This window comes from Simochromis diagramma, unplaced genomic scaffold (assembly GCF_900408965.1).
Source record: "Simochromis diagramma unplaced genomic scaffold, fSimDia1.1 OVJJ01000603.1, whole genome shotgun sequence".
Classification (NCBI taxonomy): Eukaryota; Metazoa; Chordata; class Actinopteri; order Cichliformes; family Cichlidae; genus Simochromis; species Simochromis diagramma.
The window spans coordinates 25,793,199-25,811,230 of NW_024387414.1; the positions used below are offsets into that span (position 1 = coordinate 25,793,199).

The window sequence follows — 18,032 nt, forward strand, 5'->3', positions numbered from 1 at the left end:
ATGTTTAAGAAGGTGTTGTTTGCATACAGGTAAACAGCCAGTCCAAAGAATTGCACATTTTTATTCAATTAGATTTTTTCTTTGAATTTGTCTGCATTGCTAAACGATAACTTTCATGTGGGATAGGAAGTCTGGCTACTCCGGAAGCCCCAAAATGTTATCAGATGATAGCCAATGGGTTCCCATGCCTAAAGCCTTTAGTTCAAAGGGTAGGATCAGCCCCTTCCTGGCCAGAAAGAAGTGCTGAGTTTGATAAGCACTGCTTAGAAAATCTAGTTTCAATTAAAATTACTTATTGAATTAAAAGACACTCCAAACTCAAGAGGAAGAACTGATTTGTAGTGCTGATGAAACTAATATTGCTTCAATCTATAAAACGCTGAATTTGCCATGTACAGGTAGTTCTAACTTTCAATGTTACTCTAGCCTTACTTTGTTCATGGTTAGTATGAGATGATTTAATATAATCACTTGTTTTACTGTTTAGGATAAAATTAGCAGTGCCTGTCTGACAAAGACATCCTGCTTATAGATGAGAAAAACACTGTTTATGGTTTTGGTTGGAAGTGTTTAGCTTGAAGGATGTAAAATGCCTTATTAAGAAATCGTAGAAACCACACATTTTTCAGCACCATATGAGTATTGCTGAAATGTTGAATATGCATGTAAGTAATTCTTGCAAATCAACTTTGTGAAATTTCAACAGCATAAATTAGTCTTGGTTTTTCTGAAAAGCTCATCCTTGATTCTGCTATTTTTATTCCTAATCGTACTTTTCTTTAAAGTTTATATAAATAAAATAAATAAAATTGCACTTTTAGCTGTGAGTGACTCTTAAGTGAGCCACACAAACGCCCTTTAATTAGCAATCCGTGTAGCTTCTGCTTTTTGTAGCCAGCAGCGTGATTTGCAGCTGATTTGACTGAGCTGGATCGACATGTATTCCTGCCTTACTCTAATGTGAGAAGACAGAGTAGCCAAGTGTTTATTCTGCTGTTGGTAATTCTCGCAAACTGTGATCTACACCAGCACTCGTTACTACATCTATCAAAAAGTTATGTACACAACGAACCGCAATAACAGTTTTCACACAGTTTTCTGGGTTTTTTTCTCATGTTAAAAGCTCTGTGTGTACACATTTTTCATACTTTACACAGAGTATGTTTTATATATACAGTGTAACCCTGGCGGCATATATTAAAGTTAACTGTTGTCTCTGGGAACTCGCTTTTTTTATTGTATTGCCATTTTTCTTCAACATTGACACAGATGGGTTTGCTGTATTTAAAATGTATGCTATCACTAAAAATTGTTTCATCTTTTTCTTCCAGTGAAATTGTGTCTTTTTTTCTCTAAATACATCCTAATACCAATGTATTAGGGGTGCAACGATACTCGTATTGATATTGAACCGTTCGATACAGTGCTTTCGGTTTGGTACGCATATGTATCGAACAATACAAAATTTTTAATTTATTTTATCAACTTTCCTTCTGACGATGCTGTCTGTGTTGAGCGCTCAGTGGATCTGCGCTCGACAGTGCAGCCTAGGCGGAGTAGTCGAACGCAGATTCACTGAGGGCAGGGCAAGCTAGCGAGACAGAAGTTAAGCTCTCCTTGCAACATGGCAAACTGAACCTCCCCCACCCTCATTCAGATCTGGCGTTTGGAACTATTTTGGTTTTCATGTGACGTATGACCCTGAAGGTAAGCGCGTCATGGACTAAAGTAAAACAGTATGTCGGATGTGCCATGCAATGCTCAATTACATTGGTGGGAACTAGTGCGTTAGTGCAGTTTGCTCGTTAATGTGCTGGCAGTCCAGCCCCACGCATGGGGCGATCCGTTAATGGAGATTTGCGGTGTTGTGGAGTTAACGTCATTTCAACAAGATTAACGCTGACAGCACTAGTGGGAAAACAACGAATATGACTGCACATTTATGCTGACATCATCCTAGTGCAAAGACAAGTGGAAGCAGACAAAAACAACAAGCACGCATGCTACACACTTTACCCGAGTCATTTAGACAGCCGTTAGCACATGATTCTCCTTATGGGGACCTGATATGTTTAATTTGCTGCTGAGAATATAGCCCAGAAGAAGCGTATAGTATAGCTTTTATTTTGGAAAGAGCCATTTCTCTGTAATAAACTCTCTTTTCCAAAGATGAGTGATTCCTCAATCAGATATATTTATTTTTTTATTACTTTTTTGTTTCAGCAACATTAAATTTAAAAACTGTACTTTTGAGTTAAAATATATATTTATAATTTTAATAAATGACAAATTAAAAAGGCATGAACATTTTTTTTGTATCGAAAAAATATCGAACTGTGACACCAAAGTATCGAACCGAACCTAACCGTGAATTTTGTGTATCGTTGCACGCCTACAATGTATGTAAACTTTAGTCAGCAAAACTATAAAGAAGATTTTTTGTCATACTCATGAATCAGAGGTAAAGCAACTTCAGAACATTTTGTTCTTTGTAGACAAAACTCCTTCACAGTTGCTACATGTTTTTCAAACATTACAGAGAATAAAAAAAAAAAGATCCGATTAAACAGCTGCTGCATTTTTAGGTTCTAATATTTTTTAAGTGTTTCCTTTTAGCATGCAGTTAGCTAAACAGGGAGTTTGAATGTTGTAAGGATCTTTCTTAAGAATCTCCAAAAGTTGACTCTGTTCATCTGGACGTAGCGTTTTGTGGGAGAAACTGCAGGTTTCCCTGATCTTATAAACAGTACATTTGCATAATGACTGAAACCAGCCCAGTGAAGGAACAATGGGTTTAAGAATGTTATTTAGGAGTCACCATTCTCTCCTTACTGCTTATTTACACATTCATGTTCCTGTGATTTATCAAAGAAACACATTTGTACGTGTACTCGTAATACTGCTGGGACATTAAATACTCTAACTAGCACCACTCACCTATCGTTGTCCATGGAAAAAGTAAGAAAGTAAGAAAGGAATTATGAAACAACTTAAGTGGGTTTTTGAAATTCCCATAATCATGTAACTCATGCACACGTTTGTGAGAGGTCTGTGCCATTTATTGCCAGCAATTTATGTGTATTGATAAAATGTTTGTTTTACCATGTAAGTAAATCAACTTTGTAAAACTCTGGAACTGCATAAATGTTACCACAGAGACCATTTCTACAGTTTTTCTGTAAAGACAAATTATATTTCTACAGGCTTCTCTTCATATCTGCACCTCTTTCTGCCCCTATAGCAAACAGATAAATATTTGAATAAATCAAAAATCTTATGATAAGAAATATCATTATAAAAAAATAGGTTTTAATTGTTGTTGTTTTTAATTTCCTTTCACACAAAAAAAGAAAAACAAGAAAAAAATAAACACTGAAAGTAACTCCGAAAGCAAGCTAAGTGACAGATGGTGTCAAGGCAAAAGGGCATCATTCTCCGTAAGACTGAAGCTATAAAAATCTCTAAAACTCTGCACAGAAATCAGGCCATTGCCACAAAAACAGACCGATTCTGGCAGAAAGACAAGCAGCATTACCTAACCCATTACGTTGCATATGTGATCTGAACAGCAACAAGAGCAGTTTGGAAAGACGTGGAAAACAATTAACTTCAGCAAATGCGAGTCCAGCTGACATCCTTGCAGGACAGAGCCAGAGACTCGACTTCTGAAATATCAGCCATCATCCCAGTCTTGTTAAACTGACACAATCATCTGTCTTAGTAAAGACAGGAACAGGGACACGGTGTGTGTGTGTGTGTTACTTGTGAAAGGTATAGCTGTGAGTGTGTGTTGAGTGTGTGGGAGAGTGAGTATGCATGCCTCCGCCTCACCTATTAACGGCTGTTTCTCTGGTGGTTCTCACCTACTGTACTTCTTTTTCATGAACCTGTTTGTTTGAGGTTTGGAGGTCAAAGCATAATTAAGATGTCAAAACTTTAACACCACATCTGAGTCTCACTTTTTTATTGAGCGTTTGCATCTTTCTCTCCATTTCTTGTTGTCCAGGAGCATATGGAGTGGTGCTCAAGTGCAGGCATAAGGTAAGATAGTATTTCTGATTTCTCAGAGTCTTACAGTATGCCTGGTTTGTTTTATTGTGATGTAAAGTGTTTGGATGGTGGCAAACTTTCACTGAGAAGAATGGTACGGTGATGAAGATTGAAACAAATGTGACTGGTATGATGGTTAAAATACTCAGAAAACTACAATGTCAACAGTGATGTTTCATCCCTATTTCATCCCTGATATGTTAGCTAGCGTGTTTTAACCCATTGTAAAAGCATACAGTAATGGAGGAAATCCTTTGCTTGGCTCTAAGTCGATATACTATGTAGACAGAAGTGCTGAGCCACCTACACATTATCAAGAGTAGCTGCTCAGTAATGCAAACGGATACCCTGAAGCTCCCAGCTCCCAGTTTTGTGCAGATGTTAATGCCAGAGAAGGTTTGGATGTCTGCAGAGCACTAGCAACTTTTACATACTATGCATCTCAGCATTCAGTGACCCCGCTCTGTAACTCCAGTGGTCTGACCCTTTGTCGCTGAGTTGTAGTGGTTCTTAGACACTTCTCTTTTGCAATGTTATCATTTACAATTGAGGGAGGGAAGAAATTGCAACCAGTGAGCTCTGTAGAACAAATCATTCTTTCACAAATGGTTGTAAAGCCAGACTGCATGGCTATGTGCTGGATTTTATACATCTGTGGCAATGGGACTGAAAACAGCTGAAAGATTAAAAGACTGTGTGGCCCACTACTTTTTTTCCCCATATAAAGCGTCTGGTCTGTATTTTAACAACCATATTTCTGTAGTTTACAGTAGGGAGACAAGCTGTATAAGCACAGCTTAGACTTACAGGTCTAATTCATTTAATAAGGAACAGATCTGCTGTTTTCATAGAGAACATTTATTGATGGCTTAGTTTTGAAGATTCTGCTATTGCACAAAATCGACCAGCGAGCAATTATAATGCAAAACGAAATAAAGTTCATTTCGCTTTTCTAACACACCCACAGTTGGTCCATTTGTTTTGCAGACAATGTGCGTGGTCACAAATTTTGAGCTACAGACCACTGTGCTCATTGGCAGATGGCAAAATTTACCTCATGCACACCAACATTTGCAGCCTCACCAAAAGCACATCTCAAAGCTGTGAGGCTATTTATGCTAGGGTACTTATACTTGCAATGCCAAGCAAGTGTTTATCATGCAAGTTATTATCATTTGCCAATTGTTATAAAACACAAGGTAAAGCTGAGGCAGATGGAACCGTTAGTATTGCATTTATGTCCTAAAAAATAGTGGAGAAAGTGGTTTATTTATCGGATGGTGGGATGGATGAATAGACAGGGAATCCCTTCAGAGTGAAAGAATGGTTACAGCCACCTTAAAGGTAGATTAGAAACTTTAATGTCACCACTTGCACATGTGCACCCTCATATGAATCACTTACTTGGTGCTTACTCACTGTGTCACGCTGTAAGCATGAGTCTGAATGTTCTCTGACAGACATTGTTAGATCACGTTGGATTTTAGCGGTGACTCTTAAAACAAAGTTATTAAATGTGAGCCATTAATGTACTTTGTATGCATGAATGAAAGGGCTGAAGGTGTGACTCATCCAGCTGTGTCTTACTTAATATAACTGTGCGGTTTCAAGCTTATCTTTAGCTGTTATATGGTCCTATTACTTGTTTCTCTGCAGTCTGTTTATAAAGTAAATGAATTTTCTCAACATGTGAGAACTTTCCAAATCAAAATGATTACATTACATTGTTTGTCTTTTTGACTTGTAATGATTGGGAATTCTCAAACAAAGCTCAGAGACCTTTTTTACACTGTTGAAATTTTGGACTTTAGTCCAAATTTATTAAAACTGCTCTGCAAAACACTAGTGCACATGCAACCAAAGACCGCCTGCAGCTGAAGGACAAATTTTCACAGTGTGACTTCTAATAAGTCACACAGTCAAAAGGAAATGAGGCAAAATACAAAGGGCCAGTTTTGTAATATTTGAATAAATTTTAGGAATAAAACATTTCCTTCCCAACCACGTCAAATCTCTCCTTTTTCTCTTACTGCCATCATGTGTTTAGACTCTCTGCATGGGCTTGTGGGCCAAACAGAAGAGTTGTGCAGTTGGATATGAGGGCAACTGGGTGACTGGGTATTTTGTCGCCATGTCAGGTGGGCGACATATACACCTAAGTTTGTGAATGTGATGACTCGAGAACGAGGCGACATGGGATTTTGAAAGTGATACCATAGGAGTGTCTGCTCGTAGGCTTGGGGGTAGCACTGGTGGTTGCCAGTATATTTTTTAATTAATGCCACAATTCACTGGAATATACGACATGCCTCAGGAGGATGTTGTCTAATAGATTTTATTGGACCCATCCTACACAATGTAACATTAGGTAAACTTGCATGATGATTGCTGCTACGCTGTTGAAAGTTATCTGCAAAATAAGTTGTAAGCTAACACACTCATTCAGTTAGCACCTTTTATCTCCACTGGTCATGTTAAACGTGTGCAGTCAGTTATCTTTATTAGAGTTTTTATATTGTCAAATCTGAAAGGCCCCCACGTAGTTCTGTGGTTTGGCATCATGCATATCCATTCACCATTGTTTCTTTTGTTTTCTATTAGCGCCAAGAACAAGTATAGCCTAATGGTCAAGAAGCGTGAGCAGGTCACAGTGACAGCACAGCACGCTGCTACCTGTGCATGTTGCTTATATGCTGTGAATTTTGAGGGTAAAAAAATGTAACAAATTTACCAAAGACATATTTAATACCTTATTAATTCAGTTAGTAGGAAGTAGGCTGTTATTTCATCTTTCAGAAATAACAAAGCTTTTTGCTACGTGATCATAATTAGCAGCTAAATGTGCTTAAACTTACAGAAGGTAGTTGTGTAGATTAACCCCCTTCTAATGAAATTCTGTCCATTTTTGCAAAGTAATATGTATCTATAGCTTTCAAGTCAACGTAGAGTTGTTGTCCGAAGTTTACACACATGGACATAGAAGTCATGGTAACTTTTAAATTTGAATGATTTCTTTAAATTGTTTTTTTTTCCAGGGTGAATGATTGTTGTTGCTGTATGCTTAATGACTTTAAAAAACAATTTAAACTTTCTCTAATTGGCTGAAGGACAAAAGTATACATACAGGCTGAACTATAGGTTTCTGAGTCATTTCTAAACAACAACAGAGTCCAAGAAATTCAGTTCAAACTGTTTACATAAGTACAACTTATTTGGATGTGTCAACACTTCACCAGGGTCTGAAAAAGGACCCAGACTTTTACCCTCCAATGAGAAGAAATGTGCAGATGTTCAAAAACAACCCAGGAACTGCTGAGTCTCAAGGCTGCTATGAACTGGAAACTGCTGAAACACCAGTGTCGCTGTCCACAGTAAAGCCAACGAAGAAAGAAGCTGCCCAAATGGACAAGCCAAATACCTTCTGAAGAAAATTTTATGGTCACACGAGACAAAGACTAAGATTTTTGGACACAGTGGCAAGAGTAAAGGTGAGTATCTCAGGCCTAAGAAGACTATAGCAACTATCAAGCATGGTGGTGGTAGCATCATGCTTTGCGGGAACAGTGGATGGAATAATAAAGGCAGACTACCTTCCAAATGTTTAAACTTCAGCCCAAATCAAGAAAACTTGGACATAGTTGTATGTTCCAACAGGAGGACAATGATCCCAAACACATCAAAACGGGTTCTGGAATTAATAAATCATTCACGTTAACATAGGCTTCTGGAATGACTTTCCCAAAGCCCTGACCTCAGCTCTACTGAGAATTTTTAGAATATAACCAACTAACTGTGCCAAGAAGAGTGGTCAAATATCCAGCCAAAATATGCAGTTATTGAAGGTAGTTTATGGCTACCAAAGCGTCTGCTTGACTTACAACTTGCTAAAGGATATTTAACCAAATATTAATGTGAGTGTATCCATATATATGTGTGAGCCTGTATGTATACTTATAACCCTTTGTGGAGGAAATGCAAAAAAAATTCAAACTGCACTCAATTTCTGTTTTTTTCCTTTTTTTGGTGAATGTGGTGACTGTGAATGTATGACTGCAGCTGTAGTTAACGAAAAAAGTGCAATATTTGCCTCTTAAATAAAGCAGTACTTAGTGTAAAAGCAAATTTTGTTACTGTTAATTCAAATGATTACGGTAATTTCTTATGAATGACATTTGTGTTACGTAGTACTTCGTTCACAACCGCTAGTTATTCATTAATAAAAACGGCACCTAATGTCTAACCCAGCTTTGTCTAAAGTGATGAGCTTGATGTTCAGAAAACATGATTTTCAGTCAGTGGTTTTAATTAGTTTTAGTTAGTGTGATTGTTTATTTACTATTTTTATTTATTAAACCTTTAAATTCACAATATAGTCTTCTCCAATAAATCTCACCTCTTTTTACATGGTGCAGTACAATAACCAGACAGCCCATGTGAAAGTACGATACAGACACAGTGGTTTGGATTGATAGTCAAGTATTTTCAATTTGTCTTTTCAGATTTTTTGTATTTTATGTGTTCATTGATCAGGCTTATTTAGGGCTTTTCCAGGCTTTTGAATCAGTCTTAGGCAAGTTGACTGCCGGTATGCTGAGTGGAGCACTGATGTTTTAGAAAGCAGGAATAATGCTGTCAGCTACAAACAATGCAGCTATTCAAGCACATTAGTCAATAAACTTGGAAGCAATCTTGGAATATAAAAACATCTGTGGATGAATCAGCATGTTACAATTGAACACACACACACACACACACATTGGTATCCTGGCTTGGTCAGAGAGGAATGGGGTTAATGGCGGATTACAGCAAATATTATGAGCACCTGTATTCAGACATTCATTAATAAATAGACCTTAACGAAGAGCTTAATTACACTGAAACTAACAAAGGGGGCCCTTTTTGATAAGCACTGATGTGGTTTACATGTGAAACAGATTGCTCCACGCTGTGCCTGTTGAAATAAATTTTCGGGGCTTTCTTTAATATAAACACTAAAGCAAATTTAAAGATTAAAGAAGCTAAATTGCACATTGTTTTTAAAGAGACTTTACGCTTAGATGTGCAGAAACATTGAAATTGCCATCTGTTTAGTGACAGTTTAAAGTTACTTGACCTCCTTATGTGTTTGGATTCTATGTGTCTATAATTTGTACTTTTTTGATATTGTCAGTGCACACAGAATAGGTTTGTGGCTATTTTGTGATTTTTTTTTTTTTTTTTTTTTTTTTAATCGTCCTCAATGTTTCGGTTGTTTTTAACAGACAGATAATTGAATGTTTTTGATAACTGAATGTTTAAAGGCAGACTTAGCATCGAGTACTCAGGATTGGTTGGTGTTTTCCCTGTAGTCCATTTTCCTACATACCATACAGTCTGAGCATGTTTCATCCAATATATCCTATCATTATGTCGTCCTTACTTTGCTGTGCTTCATAAAACTTTCAAAAAAGCCATAAATTATACATATTGAGTGACATTCTGAATATGCATATACTTGCATTTTGAGAACATGAACAAAATGACACTGTAAGTAGAACACAGTGGTTAGGCAGGAAGTTGAAATTCAAAGAGGGACAGATAAAAGAGAAGCTAGAAGAAAAATCTGGGAACCAGATGTATTAACATGCAGGATGCAGCTGAATGTAAATTTGGACAGTGCCTCATCTCTTAAGCATATTGGCCTGTTGTGGAGGAAGGCTTAAGTTTTTTGGCTCTTTGTACTGTCTTTGTGCTCTAAAGATAAACCCTGCATTTGTGAGAGAAATGTTTGTCTACCCGTTATGGCAGAATCCTAATATGTCTAAGAGACACAGAGAAATGCCAAAGCATAGTAAATCCCAGTCAAATTAAAATAAATCTTTTTGGTGGCTGTAGCTAAAGAGGTAAAGCAGGTAATCTACTAATCAGAAGGTGACTGCTTCAGTCCGCATGCCAAATATTTTTGAGCAAGATACTAACCCCAAGTTGCTCTGATGCATCCATCAGAGTGTGAATGTTAGAAAGAAAGCACTTACGTATAGAAAAAAAGCGGTTGGGTGAATGAGGCGAGTTGTATAAATGTGCTTTGAGTGCTTCAGTAGAGTAGAAAAGCACTGCATACAGTAAGAACCAGTCCATTTACCATTTACCAGTAAATTACTTTCCACTGGTTATTGGTACTGTTTGTATTATTGTATGCACTTTAGTCAGACACAAAGTGAGAGACAGAGCAGGAGAGCAAAATACCACTAGAGCATAACCATTACTCTCCAAGGTTTATTGTACTGTATTGATTACTCCATAAAAACCATTCTGAGTCATTAACTTTTAATTAAATATGATGTGCATAAAATATCTGAGGGACTAGTGAGTGATAATAGTGACTTTTAAATTCCAAGCGTTCTATATGCATTTTTTTGGTGGTAGAAAACAAGATCACCTCACAGTATGCCTGCCTACATAAGCTATGACAATGTTCAGTCTTTATATTAATTTATTATAGCCATGATTTTAAAAGATGACCTTTCTTTACACCGTGAATTGTGTGTGTGTGTGTGTGTGTGTGTGTGTACCTCACAAAGTCCGCTCTGGCACAAGAACAGTTAATATTTCCATGCTTGCATAGCACAAATGAAACAGCTAATAACATAGCATATCTTTAAAATTCAGTATTTTTCTGTCACAGACTTTTTTTTTTCTTTCTTTCTCTGGACCACAGATTTGTTGTTTTCAGCAAATCTCCATTTCATAAGAAATTAAATACCAGCTGTCAAAGTGTGGGTATGTTAAACTGGGTATTGCTTCCCTTCCTCTGGGTTACTAAGAAGTGACATGTGACATGTTTCTCATTTATATGACAGTGTAGGGATTCATTTTCACACACACTTGGAGCCAAAGATTCAGACCATTGCAATAAAAGCTTTTTAGCTTTGCTGCAAGAGAGCAGTTATTTTTACTTTTCTCAGCTGGAAGCAGGGCAAAAGAGAAAAGGGTAGCTGAGGGAGAGAGACAGAGAAGCAATGTGTGAATGCGTGTGCGTGCACGATGGAGAGAAGGAGATGCAGAGGGATGTATCGAACAGGGAGACTACGCTGATGGTAAATGGGTCACCCTGTTAGGAGTCTACAGCAGACCTGCGTGTAGTTAAGAGAATCATGCCTGCAGGCTGTATGTGCTGGGCTAAAACCTTACCCGGTGACACAGGAACTGTACAAGGAAGGAATTAAATGCATTTTAAATGTATGTTCATTTGTAAATTATATATGCTTCACCTCACAGTATGCATTTGATGGCACATATAATTAGTCTAGTGAACGTGCGCCAGCGTTTGTGCAATGTTCCGCCACTTTATGCAAGTGTTTTTATTAGCGTATGTGGGTGTGTGCATAGAAGCTTGTGTTATCTTGAATTTGTGTTTTTGGAGTGACAATAGCACAACCTACACAGCCAGTGTTTCCTGGTGCCTATACAGGATCTCAGTGCAGTGCTGGAGGGCTGAGAGGACTTGTTAATTAATTACTGGTAGGCGACCAGCAGAAAATTCATCAGTGACTCTTTGATAATTGATTACTTGTTTAAGTGGTTTGTCACATTACAGTCCCATTCATTTACTGGTTATAGATTCTCACGCGGGTTTTACTTGAATTTCTCCGTTTAAAATCTTTGTGATCAAAACCTGATGTGTTAATTTCACTTTTCAATCCAAAGCAATTTGAAAGCATAATAATAATTGTAAGAAAAAGAAAAAACTAGAAAACAAAAAGACGTACATTTCTCAGGAAATTTTGAGTGTCCCAATGCACCAGCTGGCCATGAAGATGTCACCACAAGTAAGAGCTAACCAAATAATAGCTTTGGGGAAGCTGTAAGACATTTTAAGGTCAAGATTTAGGTAGCCAAACATAAATAAATAAATAAATGAATAAATAACCGTGGATAAAAAAAGAAACAGGTGTGGAATGGTCATTAGAATATGAAAGGAATTTTATTCTGAAAGTCTAAAGCTTTCGCAGGCATCCTGTTTTTACAGTAGTAGTCATAACTGAAAGAATAAAACCCACTATCCTTTTCAGCCCTGAAAAGAAGCTTTACTATTTGCAAGCTTTTATTTTGACAGTCTAGTACTATTTAGCTAGTCTTTTTAGAAATGAGAGACAAAGTGTAGACATTTGTCTCTCCCATGTCCAAGTGTGAAGGAGACAGGAAAGAAGTGTATTAAAATGGAATTTGGTTATTGAGTAGGTCTTATTTTGAAAGGCCAATTTTTTTAAACATATCCTGCTTAAACCACTATGGCATCCACACAATAGTCCATTATATTCATGCATTACTGTAGCGAGTTTACATCACAAAATGAAGTACCTTGAGCCAACTGTTGTTGTGATTTGGTGCTATATAAAAAAAAAAAAAGAATTGAATAGCTCATTATATACAGAAGAGCCAGCATCATTTATGAGCCCCAGCAATTGGCTGCAATATTTGTTGTTTGCAAGCTTTTATTATGAAGGACACACTTTACTTAGAGTCTGATTTTGAAGGTGAATCAAAATTTAGACAGTCTGGATCATCTTCCCTCTCTTTGCCATCCTTACAGCAACACTTATTCAGTCCAAATGACATCCTGATGTCCTTGCTGTAGATCCTGATGAGATATATCAGTGAGTCAATGTCTCACTTGCTCCTGGCATACAGCTTGATGCCATCCATGTACAGGAGGTGGCAGATGGTCATTCAACTCCTGAATGTGTTTCTATAACCACTTGCTGTGATGAGCTGGCTGAGGGTGTTGAGGCCTATACAGCACAGCAGCAGGAACAGTGTATCACCTTGATATAATCTGAACTTTGATGGTGACTTGTGCAGTTGGCATGGAGTTGTTGTCTTCCAGAGATTCATTCAGTACCTGATGAAGGCTATTAGTACACCATTAATCTTTTATAGCACCAAACACTCCCGTAGTCCACGTAAGGCACAGGCTTTCTTGTAGTCAGTCCAGGCAGTGCTCAGGTTGGTCTGCCTGGTCTTAGAGTCTCTGACTCTATCGGTGAAAGGGTCTTTGGAGAGCAGGCCGTTTATTCTTTTGAACTCTGCTTCTCTGCTTTATCTCTTCGGACTAGTAGCCAGAGGTGTGAGACTCTGTTTGGCAGTTTTGAGAGCCTCAGTTATGGAAATTTTGTACTTATCCATGGGCTGCTGGCAGTGGGGAGATAGGATTAACATCGTCAGATAGGATTTTGTTAATGAGCCCCAGATGTTGTACAACTGTCTTGAGTCTGGCTAGTCTCGACTACTGCTCGGTACTGTTCCTTTTGACTTGTCTCCTCGGGATCCTCAGCTCACTAACTGCTTCCTCCTTTTGACGTTAAAGCACTGAGCTATCGGCTGCTTCTTGGTCAGCATGACCTTCTGCTCATCCATAGGTTGTACCTCTTGGGTCAGAGGGGCATTTAAGCTTTGCTTTTTTATGTACTTTGTGTGACTTGTTTAAATCAGCAGCAGCAAATTAGCAAAGGTGAGGCTATTTTGGAGTGTGCTGACATATCTGTGGTTTCAAAGCTAAATTAGTGCAGGTCAAAGAGCCCACACATGAGCACAAGTATCATCAGCGCTTTAGATATTGCTACCACAGAGCTCGAAATGTCCCATATGGTGCATGGCTGCTGGTGTGTGTGTTTTTGTCTGTCTAGTAAACACTGTAAAGCTCCCAGTTTGCTCTTCAGATTTTTCCCCCCTTGGCTAAAATCTCTAACTTTACTCTGAGGATTAAGTGCTGTCAGAGCTGTAAATCCTTGTTGTTTCATTTCATTTGCCTCTCATGTAAAAATCTCTAAACAGACAACTTTGTACTGAAAAAACGCACAGGCAGTCAAACGATTTGTTTGTGTGAGCAAAAGCACTACAAATGACGCGTAGCTCATCATCACGCTGGCTTTTCCCCACACTGAGGCCGATTCTGTTGCCTATTCCACAGAAAACAAAAGAACAATAGCGGGACACAAGAGCGGCCAAGGACACTGCCCAGTATGTTGTAATTCTCGTAGAGCCTCTGGGTATAGCATCAACACCAAATAGAGAAACAATGTCATGTTGACTGCAACAAGACTTTTTGCTTTATGTTGTGACATGCACAACATTTGCTTTGTATCATTTTATATGAGGTAACACATGTTGAGAGACACTGTATCACTAGTAGCTTTAGCTTCAACACAGATGCTAAATAAAACAATTAATGCATGCAGCGAGAAGGACTGTGCTAGAGTCATGGAGATTCCACTTAGTCCTAAAATTGCTACTTTCTTTCAACAAAGTAGGCCTGGTGTTTGATTTTCAGTGAAAAAAGTCAGGCTGTTGCATTATATGACTGCAATATTATTGTATGTGGGGGAAATGTAATCACCTAGCATCAAACAAGCTGGTGCACATGTAAATCACTGCGTTTACCTCTGAAAAATCATGCATTTTCTGTCCAATAGCATGCTCCAGTCCATACAGTACAGAGTCAAGTTCCTATGGTATAGACTGAGGGTCCATCCTTTTGCAGTAGTTGCTAAGAGGCTTTTTAAAGTGTGCTGCTGCTGGGCCATGGCAGTCTAGCAGCAGCAAAAATCTGCGTTTGTGTTGTAAAAATTCAGCAAGGTCAATCAAGCAACCTGCAAGAAGCTGAAGGAGGCCTAAGAGCGTTTTAGATATGCCAAAGAAGTGCTGTTTTGTCTGTCCGTGTGTATGTGCGCACTTGTGTGCATGTGTGTGTGAGAGAGATAGCCCTGAGTAAAATAACTGAAATGAGAGCACCAGCATCGCTCTTGTTTTGGCACTGCCACGGCAACTTTTCCTTCTTAATGTTAGGAGTGGGCAGGAGTGGAATTTAAATGTCCTCTCTCTTTCTTTTTACCTTTTTTTGTCGTTGTTGTTCTGCAGATACTTTCTATTTCTTACTTCTTCTTTGATCATAATGGTCTTGTGTCGTATAGGTCTGGTTGTTGAGGTGTTTGTCTTTGTCTTGGTAAGTGGCTTGATTTGACTTTTATCCTCATGTCTTCACAGGAAACCAATGAGCTGGTGGCGATTAAGAAGTTCAAAGACAGTGAAGGTGAGTGGAGTGAGCCAGGAAGTTAGGAGAGGAGAGAGGAGCTGCTGTCTAATTTCTGCTGCTTTAATTTCCGAACAGAAAATGAGGAGGTCAAAGAGACCACTCTTCGGGAGCTGAAGATGCTTCGGACACTGAAGCAGGACAACATCGTCGAGCTAAAGGAGGCTTTTCGGAGGCGGGGGAAGCTCTACCTCGTCTTCGAATATGTTGAGAGGGTCAGTTCAGCGACTGCGTCGTTATCATTTGACTTCGCACACGTTCCTCCTCTCTGCTCTGCCGTATCTAGATTCCTAGCCTACTTCTAAGTTTCAGGATGTTGAGACTGCTCACTTAAGCATTAAAAAGTGTCGCCATGGCAACATATGAACTATGCTGTTGGTGAGTAATGGTATTCCCCACTGTGTTGCCAGGGTACCCGGCCAAGTGTTTATTTTATGACAGGTTTTATTTTCATGCTGTACTCTAGTGATTTAGCATGGTGTCCCCTCTCACCCCCTGTCAGGGCTAAAATAAAAAAAAGAAACAAAAAAGAAATTAAAGGTTAACACAATTTATATTTTTAGAGCACACTTTCTAACAGGGAATTTCTTGCACCTTGCAGAATATGCTGGAGCTACTAGAGGAAATGCCCAACGGTGCTCCGCCTGACAAAGTCCGCAGCTATATTTACCAGCTCATCAAAGCCATCAACTGGTGTCACAAGAATGAGATTGTGCACAGAGGTGAGGAAGTGTCACCCGGTCTAATGTCACATCTGGAAATCACACTTTTGTGATTCAATAATGATTCAAAAAAGGAGGAATTCAGTTCAAATTATGCTGTTGTACATGAGCATGTTGGTTGAGCCTTTCCACACATCAAGAATAGTTTTCCAAGACAAAGTACTGTCATAGGAGGGAAACTGAAGCTGAAGTAGACCTTCAACTCTCTGCAAAAAATGTATATTGTTGTCTTGTATTCATGTTACGTATTCATGTAGTAGGACAGCATTTGAAGCATATTGTTAATGCCTCGTTTTTCTTCCAGATATTAAACCAGAGAACCTCCTTATCAGCTCCGAGGATGTTCTCAAACTTTGTGACTTTGGTGAGTCTTCTTCGGTTTTTTACAGCAGCCAGCCATGTGTCACGGTGCTGTAAGGATTTAGAGTCTGTGTGCAAGGCAGTAAAAACTCCCAGACCATGCACGTTTCGCTGCTCGAGTGATGATAACTGCTTTTAAAATCAAGCAAACTCTTTAACACAGTAAATCGCTTTCAGCTGCCGATTGATTGTGATTATTTGAGTTTTTGCAGTTATCTCTGTGATTGCATTGTGCCCATTTTGGTTTTTTGGGCTTAGTTCGGTGTGAAAAATCCCACCATTAATTTGTCACCTTGTAAGTTGTATATCAGAAGGATCAATTCTGCCATTTGGGAAGCAGCCAAGCAGCATTTCAAAGTGCAGCCTGCTGGGTTTTAACACAATTAATCCGCCAAAGAAGTCCAATTAGTGAAGCACCTATTTTCTCTGTAAAACACTAATAAAGTGCATTGATATGACACGTCTTTGCCATTTTACTGTTTTCCAGGTGTGTGTTTTACATTAGCGTCAATATCAGCAGGGTCACATGGTTAGTTAGCGTTGCATAATTGGCTAATGCAATGCTATTTAGTCAGCTGGGGTGAGATTTGTTTGTTATTCACTGTTGGAGCTGGCGTTCTGTTTATTGTGACTTTTTTATGATTAAAATGGACTCTCTGTACGACACTTTTCCAAAGCACAGTCTCCAACTGCCTGCAGTGACATAACTAATTAGTTTGATCACATGGGAAGACCGTGTTGTTACTAAGCTGTCCAAATTACTTGAACACTGAGAGTCCTTTTTTTGTTTTTAATTGATCTTTGAAAGAGTCTAAATTGTATATTATCACACTTCAATGTGATGGCTGTGTAACATACAGAATCAGGTGTATGTGATTTATTGAATATTTGTTACTCTGGCTCAGGTTTTGCTCGTAACCTGTCTGAAGGAACAGATGCCAACTACACTGAGTATGTCGCCACAAGGTGGTACCGCTCACCTGAGCTGCTGCTGGGGTGAGTTCCTGTGTGTGCATCTGCGTGTGCATGTCTGTGCATACATGTATATATGCAGGAGCTGAAGTGAGAAACATGAAGCGAAGGAAAGAGCACAGAGCACAAGATATGTTTCTGTGTTTTTCCACAGAGGGCATCGGAAGCTTTTCTCTTGTGATACCACCATACCTTAAACAAAATAACACAGTTGAATGTATCAGCTCGTGCCTACAGCCTGACACGAATAAATGCAAGTTATAGCAGAAATCTTATTATATCAAAGCAGCTTTAAATAGAGATCTCATCTCATTACAAACTGAGGCCAAACTTTCCAAAGATCCCAAAAATGTCCAGCTGCATTTTCTGGAATAAGACGAAGAAGAAGAAATGAACACGATTTTAATCTGTTTAAACAGGAGGCCAGTAAAAATAGACTTAAAGTGTCTGGGCTAATGTGAGACTTATTTTATTGCATATGCACCAGCATGCATTCATCAGTATGAATAAAATGTACCAAGAAAATATCCCCGACACCATTGACAGGTAGGAAGGATCCATGCTTTCATGATGTTTATGCCAAAATACTACAATCTGAATGTCGCAAATCAATCTTCTGTTCTAGTGAGTTCATGTGAACTGTAGCCTAATTTTCTTGTTCTTAGAAGAATGACAACCAGTGTGGTCTTCTTCTTCAAGATTCAGCATATTGTGAGGTGTTCCTCTGCATACCTTGTTTGTGGTTATTTAAGTTACTATCAGCTCTAAGCAGCCTTGCCGTTCTCCTCTGGTATAAACAAGGGATTTTTGGTGAGAGAGCTGCTGCTCAGCATTTTTGGACCACTCTGTAAACCCCAGAG

General features: G+C 38.6%; 1 protein-coding gene across 5 annotated transcripts in view; it reads left to right on the forward strand.

The window, feature by feature from the left end:
* The window catches only part of cdkl5 (cyclin-dependent kinase-like 5), a 41,511-nt gene that overhangs the window by 4,357 nt on the left and 19,122 nt on the right, over positions 1–18,032 (forward strand). For all 5 annotated transcript variants that reach the window (XM_040011354.1, XM_040011356.1, XM_040011355.1 and 2 more), the window contains exons 3-8: positions 4,007–4,041; positions 15,073–15,118; positions 15,197–15,333; positions 15,720–15,840; positions 16,145–16,204; positions 17,106–17,196. In XM_040011354.1, the coding sequence (XP_039867288.1) occupies positions 4,007–4,041; positions 15,073–15,118; positions 15,197–15,333; positions 15,720–15,840; positions 16,145–16,204; positions 17,106–17,196 (490 nt within the window). The remainder of the gene's footprint in view (positions 1–4,006; positions 4,042–15,072; positions 15,119–15,196; positions 15,334–15,719; positions 15,841–16,144; positions 16,205–17,105; positions 17,197–18,032) is intronic.